This window comes from Chiloscyllium punctatum, chromosome 12, assembly GCF_047496795.1.
Source record: "Chiloscyllium punctatum isolate Juve2018m chromosome 12, sChiPun1.3, whole genome shotgun sequence".
Taxonomy (NCBI): Eukaryota; Metazoa; Chordata; class Chondrichthyes; order Orectolobiformes; family Hemiscylliidae; genus Chiloscyllium; species Chiloscyllium punctatum.
Window position 1 is genome coordinate 72144872 of NC_092750.1, and position 16464 is coordinate 72161335.

The window sequence follows — 16464 nt, forward strand, 5'->3', positions numbered from 1 at the left end:
ATATTGAGTTTGGATCGTTACCTACCCAATCGCAGACAAAAGACAGCAGGGAACTCAACTGATACCTTCTGATGTCTGGGAAATCAATTCCTCCCTCTCCTTGAGGCAACTGAAATTTAGTAAGTTTGATGAGGGGCCGCCCACGACGCCAGACAAAGGAGCCAAACAAAGGAACCAAACCACCCCATAAGCTTCCGCAGCGTTGACCTGGGAAACATTATAGGGAGCATACGCATGGGATAAAGCAAATGAGGAAGAACATTCATCTTAATGAGAGATATTTGGCCCAGCCATGAAATTGGAAGAGCCTCCCATCTCTGGAGATCTCAACTAATATTGTCCAGTAAGTGAACAACGTTAGTCTGAAATAACAGATCAAATTTGGGAGTAATAAAAATGCCTAGGTACCGGAACCCTGCCCGTGACCACTTAAAAGGGAACTTCGAGACACCATCAACTTCTGGTACATCCTTAAGATTCTCCAAAGGCATAGCCTCCAATTTTGCAAAGTTAATCTTATATCCTGAAATAGCCCCAAATGAATTGATACATTGTATCAAATGGGATACGGGTTCGATAAAAACAGAAGGACATCATCCACATACAATGTAATCTTGTGTGCCCTCGATCCCACTTCCGGAGTGGTTATGTGGACATTCTGACGAATATCCTCTGCCAGCGGATCTATCATCAATCTATAAACAACAACTGTGAGAGGGGGCAGCCTTGCCGACTACCCCAACCAATCCTAAAATTCCAGACTTCATCCCGTTAGTGATGACAATGGCCAGAGGGTGGCGATATAAAACCTCCACCCACCTAGCAAAGACCCCACCCAATCCAAACTGCTCTAAGACATAAAAAAGATACGGCCATTCTACCCGGTCAAAGGCTGTCTCTGCATCTAAGGAAATCACCAACCCCTAAATCGATCGTTGCTGACAAACTTGGACCATATTCAGCAGCCTTCTAATATTATTAGAGGACCTACAGTCCCTTATCAAGCCTGTCTGGTCCTCTTTAACAATATGGGGCAACACCTTTTCCAACCTCAGCGCCAAGATCTTGGACAGAATCTTGAAATCTGAATTTAGTAGAGAGATGGGCCTGTATGAGGCACAATCCTCAGGAACCTTCCTCTTCTTAAGAATTAAGGAAATATTAGCTTCTCTCAAAGATGGTGGTAGGCATTCATGCATATAGGAGTGATTGTACATCTCCAACATCGGCACTGACAGAATCCCTATAAGCTCCTTATTAAACTCACCCGGGAGATAATCAAGGTCAGGCGCTTTCCCAATCTGAAGTTGCCTAGCTGCCTCCTGTATTTCCTGAACGGTCAAGGGGGCATTAAAGAGAGAGGCCTGTTCGAAGGTTACCTCTGGGAGGTCCAGGTTCTTAAAAAAAAGTCTCCATTTTAGCCCTCCTGTCTTCGCAACCTTCAGACCAATACAATTCAGAGTAAAAGCTCCGAAAAGCCTCATTAATCTATTTAGCATCGTACGTAAGGACCCCGGCGCTGTCTCTGATTGCAGTAATGGATTGGGGAGCACGCTTTTTCCTAGTCAGGTATGCTAAGTACTTCCCTGGCCTATCCCTATATTCGAAAAGCCTCTGTCTAGCTTAGTCACTGAAGGCCGCGCAAAATGTGCTGCCTCCGCGACTTTCAAACCTTGTCTCCAGTAGATGCTGCTGTTCCTCCTTCTGTCATTTCCAACTAGCCAAATAGGAAATAGCTAATCCACTAGCAAAGGCCTTAGCAGCCTCCCATAGCATGGACGGGCAACTAGCTGTGCCGGAGTTGATAGTCAAGAATTCCTGAAACTCCTTCAAAAAGTATTCCACAAATTTGGAATCCTTAAGGAGAAAAGAGTCCAAACGCCAGTGCCGCAAACCTAGCCCTTCACTCTTAGCCTTAACCTCCAAATATACTACCGTGTGATCAGAGATAGCGATATTCCCAATTTTACAACTCAATCGAATCCAGAAGGGCTGAGGAGCGAGAAAAAGAGGTCAATCCTCGTGTGACATTTATGTGGGTTTGAAAAAAGGTGAAGTCCTTGCCGGTAGGGTGAAGACATCTCCAAATATCCACCAGCCCCAACTCCTCGCATAAGACAACCACCTGCTTAGCATGCAAAGAAATAGTTGGGGGCCCACAAGGCATCCTGTCCACTGTCGGATCCTAAAGACAATTAAAATCTCCCCCACACCCCCTATAATAATGCGCCATGTTCCAGAAGCACTCAGCTTAGAGAAAGCACTAATCAAAAATTTGAGAAGATGCACCGGAGGACAGTTGACATTTAAAATGCCACATTCCTCCTCATGTATCAGGGCTTTAAGTATCACAAACCGTCCCTGCTCATCTTTCACCTGCTCTAATAATGTGAATGGAAGATTTTTCTGGATAAGTACTGCCACTCCCCTACTTTTAGTAATAAAGGATGAAAAGAATACCTGGTTATAACGCCCCCCCCCCCGTTATAATCTCAGGCGTTCCCCATCATCAAGATGGGTTTCCTGCAACATAGCGATATCAACCCTTTCCCTCTCAAGGAAAGAAAGCACTTTTTTCCTTTTAACAGGCGAATGACTTCCTTTAATGTTCCAGGTGCATCATTTAATAAGACACAGCCATATCCCCTTTCAGTCAGCCTTGAACCTCTCGGAGGGAGAAGCCTGCTTACAAAGCGCCGAACGTAAGTAAATAAAGACTCAGAATTGAAAAACTATATATACAAAAACTACTCTATCGTAACTATAAACAAATATTACTACCAAAAAACTATATAAAGAAAACCAACTATAGAACCTTGAATGGAAGACTCTTGCCCCTGCCCGTAGAGGGCACTCAGCCTACCCATCTCCTCCTTCACAGCTCCTTCAAACCTGGACTGTGCCCCGGCATTAGGCCAGAAAAAAAAACAAGGAGATGATCCTTAAATCAACAGAAATAAAAGACAAAGTCAGGATGAGCACTCCACCCATCCCTGGCTTTATGTCACCCCTACTTGTGACTAAAAGAGAAGCAGAACAAACAAAAAACAAAAGGAGAGAGACAACAAAGAACATCCACAAAATTCCCCATCAGAAAATCCAGTTATTAAAAAAACGGAACAACTTATTCCAAAGTCTTTTCCCCCTTTCCAAAAAGGAAATTATTAGGAAGAAAGAAAGGAATTAAAAAAGGGAAGAGATGGGAAAAAATAGAAAAGAGAACAAACATTAACCATATTCCTAAGGCCAATCTGTCTATTTTAAAGTATCCACAAAGTTTTTAGCCTTATCCGCCGAGTCAAGTGTATAAACTGAGTCCTCGTGGCTGAAACGGAATACTGTGGGGTATCTCATGGAGTACTGGATGCCCAGGTTCCTCAGCCTCTTTTAAACTTCATCGAAGGACTTCCTCTTTCAGATTACAGCTGCAGAGAAATCCTGGAAAAACATGATTTTTGACACCTTGTACAGCAGTGCCTGTGGATCTTTTCCCAGGGACCTGGAAGCTTCTATGACTTTTTGCTTGTCCTCATATGAGTGGAAGTGCACTAGGCCCGAGCCGGGGTGCTGCACTGGGCCTGACCTGTGCACTGTAACCCGATACGCCCTTTCAATCTGCAGCCTGCTGGACTCGATGTGAAGGGCCAAAAACTTCGGCAGCCAGTTTTCAAAGAAACTGACTGGCTGGTCACCTTCCTCACCTTCAGGGAGCCCGACAATTCGGACACGTATCCTCTGACATCGATTTTCGAAGTCGTCGATATGGTTTCGCAAGGCCCGCGCCTCTCACTTCAGCACCTGGATCCGACTGGATGAGGACTCCATCGCAGCTTCCGAGGCCTTGGTTCGACCCCCCACCTCCTCCAGCCTCTCCCCGAGGCCCTGGATCTCCTGCTCGTGCTTCTGCAGCATGGATGCCATTAGGTTGGACCTGGGCACGAATCTCCTCACGGATTTCCTCAATTGCAGCCGCAACTTTCAAGGTAAGTCTCTCCATCGCCGCAGCCAATTCCTGTGAGTCTGTCAGGTCCCCGGGGGGTTCAGGAGAGGCTGCTGCTGCTGCAGTCTCTGGTGTACTAGGTGCTGCAGGGGAATGTCCTCCCTGCTGCTGTTGGCCTGCTCCTTTTCCCTTTGGCATCCTTCCCACTCCCAAATATTAACAAATAGGTGTTCTGTAAGGTTTTAGGCTAACAATTCCACCACATAAGTTGGCCAGGGATGGCAAAAAACACCGGTATGCCTTAGCTGTTAGGCAGAGCTGTCCACAGCAGTTCTACTGAATCGCCGCCATCTTGCCAAGTCCCGTGGCTTCTTCTTGAAAGCTTCAGTGTCTTTAGTGAGCAACAGTTTGCAGTGTTTTATTGGCATTCACGTTGAGGATTTTATGGTGTGCCAATGAATTAAAAAAAAGTCACAACAATAGTTGCAGTGTCACAGGAAGGTTAGCAATCCACTCAAACTGAACAGATTTGATTTATCCTGGTCAAAAAGAACTACTGTGGTTGCTCTATTCAGGGGGTGCCAAACAACCCCCCAAAATCACAGAAGGATATTCAAAGATAGCAGCAGCCGGTTTTGGCACTATGTACCTTCCAGTAATTATTTAATTGCTATGCATGACACTAGCAAAATTTTGGAGCAGTTTCTGGTCTGCCTGCTCATTGAGAAAACAGTACCAAGCAGAGCTGAAAAAGTGGGAATACTTTCCAGTAATTTTGCTGTTCAAACAGTAGAGGAATAAACATAAACAAGTACAGGTGGATTTAAAAGGATATAAGACGTTGCTGAGCAGATATTTCCTGGTTTTCTCGTGCTTTAGAATAGCTATGCTCAGGCGCAAGTAGTGGATCTGCAAAGAGACACGAACACAAACCGTTAGCACTACTGAAGGTCACAAAGAAACGATGAAATTATAAAACGATTGAGCACATGAAGCCATGCCACCCTACTTGCCTGAGCCAGTTCTCAGTCAGTCAATTAGCTATATTTCTTTCATTTCTCCCCATTACCTTTTAATTTTGATGTTATATATTTCATGCTCTTCACTTTTAAAAGCTTCCTGGTTTCTAACTTCTGCCACTATTTCTGCTAACATTCCATAAATAATCAATGTTTCTAAGCTTAGCCTTTCATTGCTGCATCATTGACACATGAACATAATTTTCTTCTGTACTCCACCCAAAATCTTGCATAATTTTCAATACCTCCATTAGGTTTCTTTTTATTTATATCTGATTAAATTATGGCTGAAGCTGTGGCTTCCTAAGGAAGTTAATGATGACATCAAATTGAAAGAAAAAGTATAAATTTAGTAAGTCAGAAGATTGGAAAAACTAGCAATAAGCTTAACGCAGCAAAAATTTCTACAAGCATATAAGAAGAAAAACAGTATCCAAAGTAAGCATTGGCCCTTTAGAGAATAAGACTGGAGATTTAAAAACTGATGACAGTAAAAATAACAGAGATACAGAAAAAATAATCAGCAACTGCCTTTATGGTAGAAGACACAAAAAAATTTTCCTAAGAACAATGGAAAATCGAGAGGCAAAGGGACAGAACAACCTTAAAATAATCATGATCACAGGAAAATAATGTGAGTAAAACTAAAGTAGCTGAAGATTGACAAGTCCCCTGGACTTGATGGTCTGCATCTTAGATTGCTAAAAGAATTGGATTCATTAGGGGTAATCTTCCAAAATTTCCTAGACTCTAGAAAGACCCTAGCATGCTGGAAAAAAGCACCTTTACTCAATACTAGAGGGTGCCAGAAAAACACAGAGGTAGTAGCAGGAGGTGGTACCTGGCCATTTAGAAAATCATGTCATCAGGTAGAGTTTTGAGGAAAGTAAATTGTGTTTGACAAATTTGTCAGAATTGTTTGAGGACATAAGGCTGGTTTTGGATTGCATAAATCTACACAAAGTACCCAAGAGTTTATGACCATTGGGGTGACATATTAGCATGAACAGAGGACTAGCTAATGAACAGGTAAGAGAGAATCAGGATAAATGGGCCGATTTCAGGTTTGTAAACTGTAAACATGTTGAGCATCACAGGGGTCAGTAACAAAGCTGCAAATACCTACAGTTTACATTTTTATACTCTTCCACCCCAATGTCTCATTAACCAGACATTGTGACAAAATTAAAGCAAACTTTAGTTAGGTGCTTTACTGAATTCTTTTTTCCATGGTCCACAAATGGGTTAAATTAGTTACAGTTAGCTATCTCTGAAATCTGTGCAATTAGACATTATTCTCTTGGATACCAACTGAATTATTATGCACCTGCACTCTGCTGCTGTCAAAAAAAAAAGGTTACTATATCCCATAACTGGTAAGTCAATCTGATATATTGTCCTTAATAGCTTGCTGTATAATGCATCAATTCCTAAATGTTACAAATTTTAACCAAGCGATTGGGACAAACATTTGATAATAAGCAATTTGCGAGTCCTTTGGGTGTTGCAGGGTTGTCTGACAGTTATGGACAAGATAAAGAGGTCAATTAGCTCTGTGATGGGGACGCAATGGTCTCTTTGGCAGACAATTCCATGGTCAAAGTTTTCAAATCTTGAGTCATACTTTGCTAACTGTACTCATCTCAAGTCAAAATGTAGCCAGTAGACACAGCAAAAAACACAATGTTTGAGCCAGATACAAGCAATTTAATCTATGATGTAACTTTAATCCTCAAAACACTTTATTCCAAATGTATAAATAAATGCTGTTTTAAAGATTAGTGTTATGTTATAGATTAAAGTAGATGTAGACGTTGGTGCTTTGGCTTTAGAAGTACCAATATTCATAATTACTATGAATATGCTGCTTGTACTGAGTATTATCCAGTCACTTGTCTGATGTTAAATTAAGCAATTCGAAATGCATGTTTTGAGGGGATTGGATAAAATCAACGACTGCAGATGCTGGAAACCAGATTCTGGATTAGAGTGGTGCTGGAAAAGCACAGCAGTTCAGGCAGCATCCGAGGAGCAGGGAAAATTGATGTTTCGGGCAAGTATGTTTCGGGCAATTGATGATTCCCCTGCTCCTCGGATGCTGCCTGAAGTGCTGTGCTTTTCCAGCACCACTCTAATCCGGAATTGAGGGGATTGGATTCAGCATGTCCAAAGGTGGTAATGGATAGCCATCCTCATATTGTGCATTTAGAGATCTTGCAAGTACAGATCGCTGTTTTTGGTAATGTTGAGCATCATATTCATTGATCATGACACCCAGTATCTATATTGTTCAGAATGATTAGATGTTGACGCCTTACGGGATAGGAAGTTCTCACCTGTAACCCTAAATCGGGAATGATGGGAGAAAATCTGTACGCACGAAGCAGTGACATCATCAGCTGTTTCAAACATTCCTGGATTTCATAATCCTGTAACAGAAGAAACAAATCAACTCAAACTGAGCCTGAGTTTCATGCAGCAAAAGCAGCGTAAAATAAAATGTGTCTACTCAAAGCTAACCAGTGGAGAGAACACACCTGGAATATTGTGCACAGTTCTGTTCTCCTTATTTTAGGAAGGATGTTCTGGTTATGGGGGAGGGCAACAAAGGTTTACCAGACCAATTCCTGGGAAGGCAAAGTTGACATATGAAGCGGGATTGGATCAGTTAGGACTATATTCACTGGGTTTGGGAATGAGGTAGGAACCTAAAGAAACCTAAAAAAACTCAAACAGAAATAGTCAAGAAGGATGTTTCCACTGACTGGGAGTCAAGAACCAGGGCCTCACAGTTTAAAGACTCGGGGTAGGCCATTTATGATTAAGATGAAGAGAAATTTCTTCACCAAGAGATGATGAGCCTGTGGAATTCTCAGCCAAAGAAAGTAGTTGAGGCCAAACATAGAATGTTTTCAAGGAGTTAGACATAGTTCTTAGAGCTCAAGTGATCAAAGGATACAGGGAGAAAACAGGAACAAGGGACTGGGTTGGATAATGATTAGACATGATCATACTAAGTGGCAAAGCAGGCTCAAAGGGCCGAATGGCCTACTCCTGCTCTTATCCTTCTACATTTCATTATAAAGTGAATTATCTCAGGCCGGTAAATGAAGAACAAAGCAACAGTACATTAATTTAGTTGAAATGCATAAGTACAGACTCAGCAGCACACAAACCAATGGATGAATCAAATATACCCTTACGTATACTATCATCAACAGAGCAAAATTAGAGACATTGGAAATCAGGTAGAAAATGCTACATTGGCTGGAGATATGCCTAGCAAAAAAGAAAAGTGGGTGCAGTTGTTAGAGGACAATCATCTCAACCCAGGACTTCTCTGCTGAAGACTTTCAGAGTAGGTAGCTTTCATCAACCTGTTCAGAGTTGTAGACAATCCTTGCACTCTTCCTAGCCCCATCAATTAAGTCCAAATTTGTCATCATATGCACTCACCTCCATGAAGAGCCACATGAGATCCAGTAGGTGTTGAATTAGTGGGTGTTCATCAACAGCCCCACCTCCCTCCAGTATACTCAGAAAATAGGTCATCAATACATCTTCCACGAGGTACACTTTACACTGTTTATAATGAAAATGAATGAGACAACAGTCAGAATGTGGGTCTTCCAGAAGGACTTTCAGCATAGGTGTTAATATTGATTGTATAAAAAAGTGCTAGAAAAACAAGGGACTAACTAACATTAGATGGGAGAGAGGAAACAAATAATAATTAACAATTACAGACATTTGGCACACTAAGGTGACTGCACTAAATAGTATGAACGACAATCAAAAAATCTTGAGATTTTATTCAAGTTCAGATCATTTCAAACCATTGGAGCATTTAATGTTCCCTTTGAAATATACAATAGTGAGCTATCAGAGGCAACTGTGTAATATGCAAGACCCAGCTTAAGTGCAATTGAATGCATCAAGTGGGCAGGCAGCTTCTTTAGGAAGGAATACATTGGGAGCAAATTTGTTGGCGGCAAATTTGACGTGCTCATCAGTAGTCCTTGTTATCAACTCAACATTCCTGGTATGTAGCCATGCACCGGCTGAACTGTTGGATCTCCCACAGAGGTAGCAATGAATTTTACTCACTCTTGGTCATCAGAAATACCAAACCTGACAAAAATTGTAACTGGAATTAAGCAGACGGATGGAATTGCATTTACAGCTTCTGGACAAGTCCAAATTGGCAAAGATTGTGGCGTTTTTGTCTTTATGCTGCCTGCAGCACCTAGTGTACACGGGATGACTGAGCAGCTGGTCCACATAAGCGATAGGCTTTCTTTGGCTAACTGACATCAGCAGCAAAGTCATTAGATACTTGCCATAAGGGGTGCAAAGCGGTCAAAGATATGTGCAAGTGTAATGAGCACAGTGGGCTCCCCCTGGGCTTGCCATTGTGCAGAATCCTGCTCGATCAGTTTCCCTTCCTTTTAAAAAGAAATCACAGAACAAACAATACAGATCATCCTCAGAGATAGACAAATAATCCTAAACATATCACACCAAAACATCTCTCGTATGCACTTTGTCTACAAATTACATGATTTTTATATTTTTTAACTAAAACTTCACAATAACGATTCCAGAATGTGCATTTTTGTGTTTTAACTGACAAAAGGGGCTACAATAGTTCAGGATGGGTTGGCTGTGCCATGGGAGAAACACAAATCTCTCCAATGCATCAATCTTTGGTGTCTTTTACAGCCCAAACATAGGGCCATTGCTGTGCGAGGTAAGCATCAATGTCACAAATTTGCAGGACACAGACAGTTGCATTGCCAATCTCCATCTCATTACGGCACAATGTAGAAACTATATACTTGACAACACACAGTTCAACACCACACAAGGACAGGCCTGTAATCATATGGCAGGGCACTCCATAGAAGAGCTCCAATATTGGGGTAAACGAGACACCTCCACTGGCAGTGCCAGGCATGAGACTACACCTTTTTCTAACGTATTAGTAAAAATGCAGACTATTGTATCTGCAACTTTTCCCTGATTCTACAGCAAACTTTGTTTTAACCAGCACCCTTGATAAACCAGCAGAATTTATATACTTCATATAACATGATCTACCATGATGTCAGAGTATTTACGCTGTAAATAAAGTATAACATTGAATGTGTTACCTCTGCATTATGTTTCTATTACTTACCATGTGTTACTACATGGATTTTAGGAGGTATGTTGATGTTTTTACATAGATTTTATGAGGTATCTTGACGTCACGAAGCTTCATTTGGTCAAGGTTTATTGCAGTTATCCATACATCTTGATAATCAGGAATATGCGATCAGCCCGCACACCCCTGGTCCCAATGGTGCTGGTTTATAAAACGTTTGCTGTATTATCGTGTACAACTGTTATCGGTACTTTTTCCTTCACCAGCTCATCCTGAGGCCAACTGAAATCACCTTGCTGAGATGGAGAAATGAACTAGAAGTCCTTTGGATTTCTCATATGGCAACTTCAGCAAAGGCCACCAGCAAATACACTACTAGGGACTTTGCATACGATACTTACACACTGTATCAACTTATAGACAGTTTCAGAGCACTAGCCCACAAGTATCAGAATAATATGCATTTCCAAACAACATCCCTGTCTTTTAGAATGCCTAGACACAAGTAACCAAAACATCACTGTCAGGAACAAACCTAAGTCCATACCTGGGTGTCCATACTGGCAGAGATCACATTCTTTAGGTATCCCAGGAGTCTGTGGGCTTTCACAAGATCTGCCTCTGGTGGATCCTGCATTGGGCGATAGCCTTCTACTGGGTATGTGTGGGAAGTTAAAAGAAAACAAGCTCTTTCCTAGGTCAGTAATTTATTCAAACAATAAGTAATAAAGTTAGGCAGTTACCAGATACAGAGCTGTCAGATAAGACTATCAAACTTTGTATGATGATCTAGGTCACTAATTATGTTATAATCTCAGACCAGACTACAAACTTGATGCTATAATCTGGTTAGTAACCTTTTAGTTTTAAATGAACAAAGGTGACATCTGGGAGACTTACTAAGAGAATAAAGCCACAAGATTTCACAAACTTTCATAAGACTTTACCATACAAGTTTGAAGAGCAATACAACCCCAACACATATATGCAATTTATTTCTAACAGCTAGAATTAACATGATAAACATAGGTCATGTGACTGAACAGCCCACGAAGCACACATCACCTAGCAAATGTGATCAGGACAGACCTCAGGGATTTCTCAGCAACTTTCCTATACAGAAATGATCCAGTGGGTCATCAAATCACACTAAGCTTCATTTGGGATCACAATTCTGCACTTTTGCCTAACTGTCCTTGAAAGTCTCTCTCTCTCAGGAGCCATTCAGTCGTGGACTGTGGCAATGACTGTGCCCGTTTTGCCTAGTGAGCCTCTACTCCTGGATCCATGATCCCCTAGAGTCCAAAGGCTGCTCTCCTGAACTTCTGCACAGGCACAACTCCAGCTGGATGTGTCCCTGAGTATTCCATGAGCTCCGATCTTGATCTGTTTTATCCAGAAAACACTGTACATGGGCCTTTCACCTCCCCTCTCAGCTGTAGTGGACTATTAATTATGCACAGGCATTTTCAAGCCCTTTCTTTTTTACATATAGAATCCCTACAGTGTGGAAACAGGCTCTTTGGCCCAACAAATCCACAATGACCCTGTGAAGAGTAACCCACCCAGACTCATTCCCCCTACCCGATATTTATTCCTGACTAATGCATGTAACCCACACATTCCTGATGTGCTAATTCATAGCTAATTCACCTTACCTGCACATCTGCGCACTGTGGGAGGAAACCCATGCTTTCACAACTTTGGAGGTTTGCATGACTTATCACAACTTCAAAGTGCAGGTCAGTCTAACCAACACTGTTGCTTCTTGGGCTGTCTCACTTTGAACCTGAGATGTGGATCAAGATGACCAGTAGGAAGAGCAACAGAAGCCATCTGTTTTTTATGGACCTATCTCTCTGCAGGAGAAAGGGAGGCAGTGAAAGAAGAGCTGCAGCTCACAGAAAGTGCTTGCAGCACACGTTTGCAGGGAGAGGAGAAGGTTTCGCAAAATGTCCTAATGCCAGTGTTTCAGGAGGCTCAGGAAATATTGGTAGACAGTGACAGAAATTTGCAGCTCCTGAAAGAAGACCTGCTGACTTATGGAGCTGGTGGCTGATAAAATTGCCATTGTCCTGAAGTCTAGATCCTTCCAGGTCTCTCGCAAGGACATTTACAGGAACTTTCACTTAGTAGCTCAGACAATCATAAGGTTTATTTACCAAGGCAGATTATTGTCTCAGCTCTGCTAGTGGTGATGCCAGTTAGCCAGTGATCATTTGGGTTTGTGCTCTGGCTGACTTCTTCTCGGTGCAGGATGTAGGGGATTCTGGAATGGCAATGCTGTTAGATGTCAAGTAAAGATGGTTTGATTCTTTCTTGTTGGTGATGATCATTGCCTGTTACTGTGTGGCATGAATGTTATGGAGGTTCATCTCAACAAGGACTGGGTGAGGGCCACTACTATTTGAATTATCATGGACATTCTGCTCAAGTACTGTGAACAAAGCCTCTGACAACTTATTGACATCTGTTCCTGTCATGCTTCCAAACCGATAATTGCTGTTTTGCTTTTATTCTGTTTTCACTGGGAAGTTTCAGAAAACCCCAAGTGCCCACTGTTACAATTGTAAAAACCATGTTAATATCAGAATCGTTGGGTCATACAGCACCAAAACAGACCTTTCCAACCAACCAGTCTGCACCGTCCATGTTCCCAAACTAAACTAATCCTACCTGTTGACATTTGGCCAATAGACCCCCAGACCTTTCTTATTCATGAACTTACCCAAATGTCTTTTAAACGCTTTAACTGTCCCTGCATCCATCGCTTTCTCTGGCAGATCATTTCACACTCAAACCAGTCTCTGTTTAAAAAAAATTGTCCCTCACGTCTTTTTTTAAATCGTTTTCCTCTCACCTTGAAAATATGCCTCCTAGTTTTGAACTCCCCCACTCGAGGGAAAATACCTTTGTCATTCACCTTATCTATACCCTTCAACAAGGTCACTCCTCAACCTCCTACGCTACACAATTGCAAATGAGAAGGTTGAAAATGCCAACTCATTTCTCCCAAACAAAACCAAAATCCTGTAGGAACTACAATAGGGTTAGGGTAGCATATGCAGAGAGAAATAGAGTTAACATTTCAAATCCAAAAGGACCCCTCTGCAGAAGGGAGTTGTTCGCACACTGTCTGATGTGCTGCAGTTAAACACACAAGTCAGCTTGGAACTGGCTTCACTACACATAGCCAATTTTTCTACATTTACACCTGCTCATCCACCCCACTCCCAAATGTACAAGCTCCTGCAAAGTTAAATTTACCTTTTACGCAGAGACTGATGCTTAGCTAAGTGAGATGCCCCCCAACAAAAAAAAACTTGTATTCATATTTATGACCTCATAACTGATAAAAGAGTATTGAAGTGTTATCACTGTTATAAGGCAGGAAATGAGGCAATTATTTTGTGCACAAAGGAAGCTTCTACAAATAGAAAAATCGGATAATGACCATACAATCTATTTTTCAATAGTGTTTCAGGGATAAATGTTGGCCAGGACATCAGGCTCTGAGCTCTTCTTCCAAACAGTGTGATGGGACCTTTTACACCTACCTGACAGGACAAAAGGGGCCTCGACTTATCTCATTCAAAAGATGGCATTTTCTACAGTGCAGCGTTCCTTCTGTCCTGCATGGGACTATCAGCCTGACATTTTATAATGAAGTCCTGAAGCAGGATTTGAAACCTTACCTCTGATGGGGAGATAAGAATTCAGCCATGACTGACATAACAGAAGAGCAGTCAGTGCTAGACAAATACAAACCCACCTGAAATTCTATTGCCTTCTCAGCAGTTTGAGAGTTGGTTTCCAGAAGTATCAGGGACAAGAGCACCAAAAAACCTCAATTCCACTCAGCTTCCTTGCCCTCAAAACTAATCTGTATGCTATGTCATTGATATGGTAATCAATACAGTAAAATCACTGCTGCACATAAAATTTAAAATTTAAAATTTTCACCAGAGAACAAACAATAAAAGCAATAGTACATGGCAAGTGTGGCCAACAGTTCTGTGCCTAGTCAGATGACAAATACTCCACACCCTCACAATGGGATGCATCTACTGAAAAGGATATCGGAGTGGCCGGCTCCCAAAGTTGAATGCCACTGATTCTTTGAAGGATAGACTGATTGCTGGGAAGTAGGCTATTCCAGGACCCAATCTGATGTCTTGAAATGCATTTCCCAAGGAGATCCCATTTCTGGAAAAGGAGGGTCCAGAATATCAGTGAATGTGCATTCTTGGCCTGAAACCAGTACAAATCCAGTACCAAATTATCACTCATGAATCACCAGTGAGAAACTGTGTCAAAGGCATGCCATATTTCAGAGAAATTACACAAAAAAAACTTTTAATCCAATGTAAAAAAAATCTGGTATAACAGTCAACCCCATCCCAAAATTTCCATCCCCAAAAAACCGAGATCTACATTTTGATAGGTTTCAAACCACCAAGTGAATTTGCCCAAGCTTCAGTTCCCCAGTGAGTGGTTAGGTGAGAAAGACAAGGAGACAAACAAACAGACAGACAGACAGAAAGGAGAGGGACAGGGATTAAGACATTCATGTCCTTTTCCTGGCTTTAGCATGCCAAAGAGAAGCTTCGTGTAGCAATGCTGGCTTCAACACCTTTACAAATGAAGCAGTTTGTTATATGTTCAGGACTCGATTCATTTATCCTAAGTTTATCATGCATTTGTTTTTATGATCTGTATTGCTTCAGAGATGGCAGACAGGCTTCTCTATTGGACAGTACTGTTTAAATCAAGCAGAAAGAACTCAGGAATTGGTGTTTTCACTGAGCATTTGCTGGAACTGACATAGTTGCAACCTCTGAGGAAATTGCTTTCATTTAAATTCTGCGTTCATTGGGACAGCATATCACCACCACCTACACAGCACATAGTTAAGAATAAGCTCCAGACAAGGGTGCAGCTGGCACTGAAGTTATTTAAAGCAGTCGAGGTGTCCAGAGGGAAGGGATACCAAATGTCACATTCCACAAAATCACACTGTAACTACTTAAAGTAGCTTTCAATGTACCAGGTTATAGCACACAAAGCATCTGCTGTGATTAGGCCAGTATGTAACTGGATTATACTGATCATGTAGTTAGCACATAGTTTGTAATTAGAATCTAAACGTGGATGCCGTGCGAAAAGCTTCTCACAGAAAGAATGCAATTATTCAAATAGTACTGTCGTTAAAATAACTGCAAGGTGCCAGTTATTCAGCCATGTAATTTACGTCATTGTAACTTAACAAAAGCCATCTGGAAAATATTATCCTTTCTTCATCTCTCTCTGTACATGCCTCTTGACCTGCTGAATCTTTTCATCTTCTGTTTTAATACGGTTCAACATGCAGAGGACTCTCAGGGGAATATTCAATGGCCATTCACCAATTGTTCGGAATTTCTCATCATGCACTGATCCTCCTCCTCACCAAGTGCTGATTTACTAACAGATTTTCTTCGTCCATTCTATAATTCTCCCTAAAAACAATGACTCCTTCTTGAATATGCTAGCATCAACAGGTAGCAATTTTATTTGGTATCTCACACTAATAAAAGTATTGGGGAATCAACGGTTAAAAACCTCCATTTTAAATCGCCATCTTACAATAATAATTTGTCTTACAAGTTCAAAATGGAAGTCACAGTGACCATGTGACCTGGGAAATCAGAACCACAATAACCCTGTAGTTCTGATTTCCCAGGCAATAACAATGAATAGAATACTGATAAATGTTTAGCTTTAACATAAGAAGGTGAAGAAATATTTTAAATCAATAATGATTAGAACTTAGAGTTGGAAACATTATTTGTGGGAAATGAAAAATATGAAATTTGTTATCCACATAAGGGTGATAAAATATGCTGCTTTTTTGCTAAAAATCAGAGATCTCTCATTAATCCATCTAGGGATATCTTGATTGATATTCTGGACTACAGAATAAAGTAAGTTTTAATCTTGAAATTTTTCTGTGGTCCAAGACTTTCTTTTTGAGTCAACAACACAATATCTTTCTAAGCAATCAAGTAATGTCACATTATTTTACCAATGTGCATAGAATGCCATAAAATCATAGTCCTACAGCACAGAGACAGGCCCTTTGGCCCAAACTGGTCCATGCTGACTAAAGTGTCCATCTGCTCTAACCCCATTTCCCTGCACTTGGCCCATATCCTTCTAAATCTTTCCTATCCATGTATTTGTCAAAATGCCATTTAAATGTTGTTAATGTACCTGCCTCAAAAACTTCCACCAGCCGCTCATTCCATATGCGTAACACCCTATGTGTAAAAACGTTGCTCCTCGGGTTCCCTTCTTTTCTTTCTCCTCCAATTTTAAAC

At 41.3% G+C, this 16464-nt stretch overlaps 1 protein-coding gene across 2 annotated transcripts in view; it reads right to left on the reverse strand.

Moving 5' to 3' along the window:
* Positions 1-16464, reverse strand: part of rnf123 (ring finger protein 123) — a 402816-nt gene that overhangs the window by 338883 nt on the left and 47469 nt on the right. For both annotated transcript variants that reach the window (XM_072582761.1, XM_072582762.1), the window contains exons 10-15: positions 14183-14311; positions 10653-10764; positions 9300-9404; positions 8416-8541; positions 7296-7388; positions 4774-4849 (exon numbers count right to left, since the gene is read on the reverse strand). In XM_072582761.1, the coding sequence (XP_072438862.1) occupies positions 4774-4849; positions 7296-7388; positions 8416-8541; positions 9300-9404; positions 10653-10764; positions 14183-14311 (641 nt within the window). The remainder of the gene's footprint in view (positions 1-4773; positions 4850-7295; positions 7389-8415; positions 8542-9299; positions 9405-10652; positions 10765-14182; positions 14312-16464) is intronic.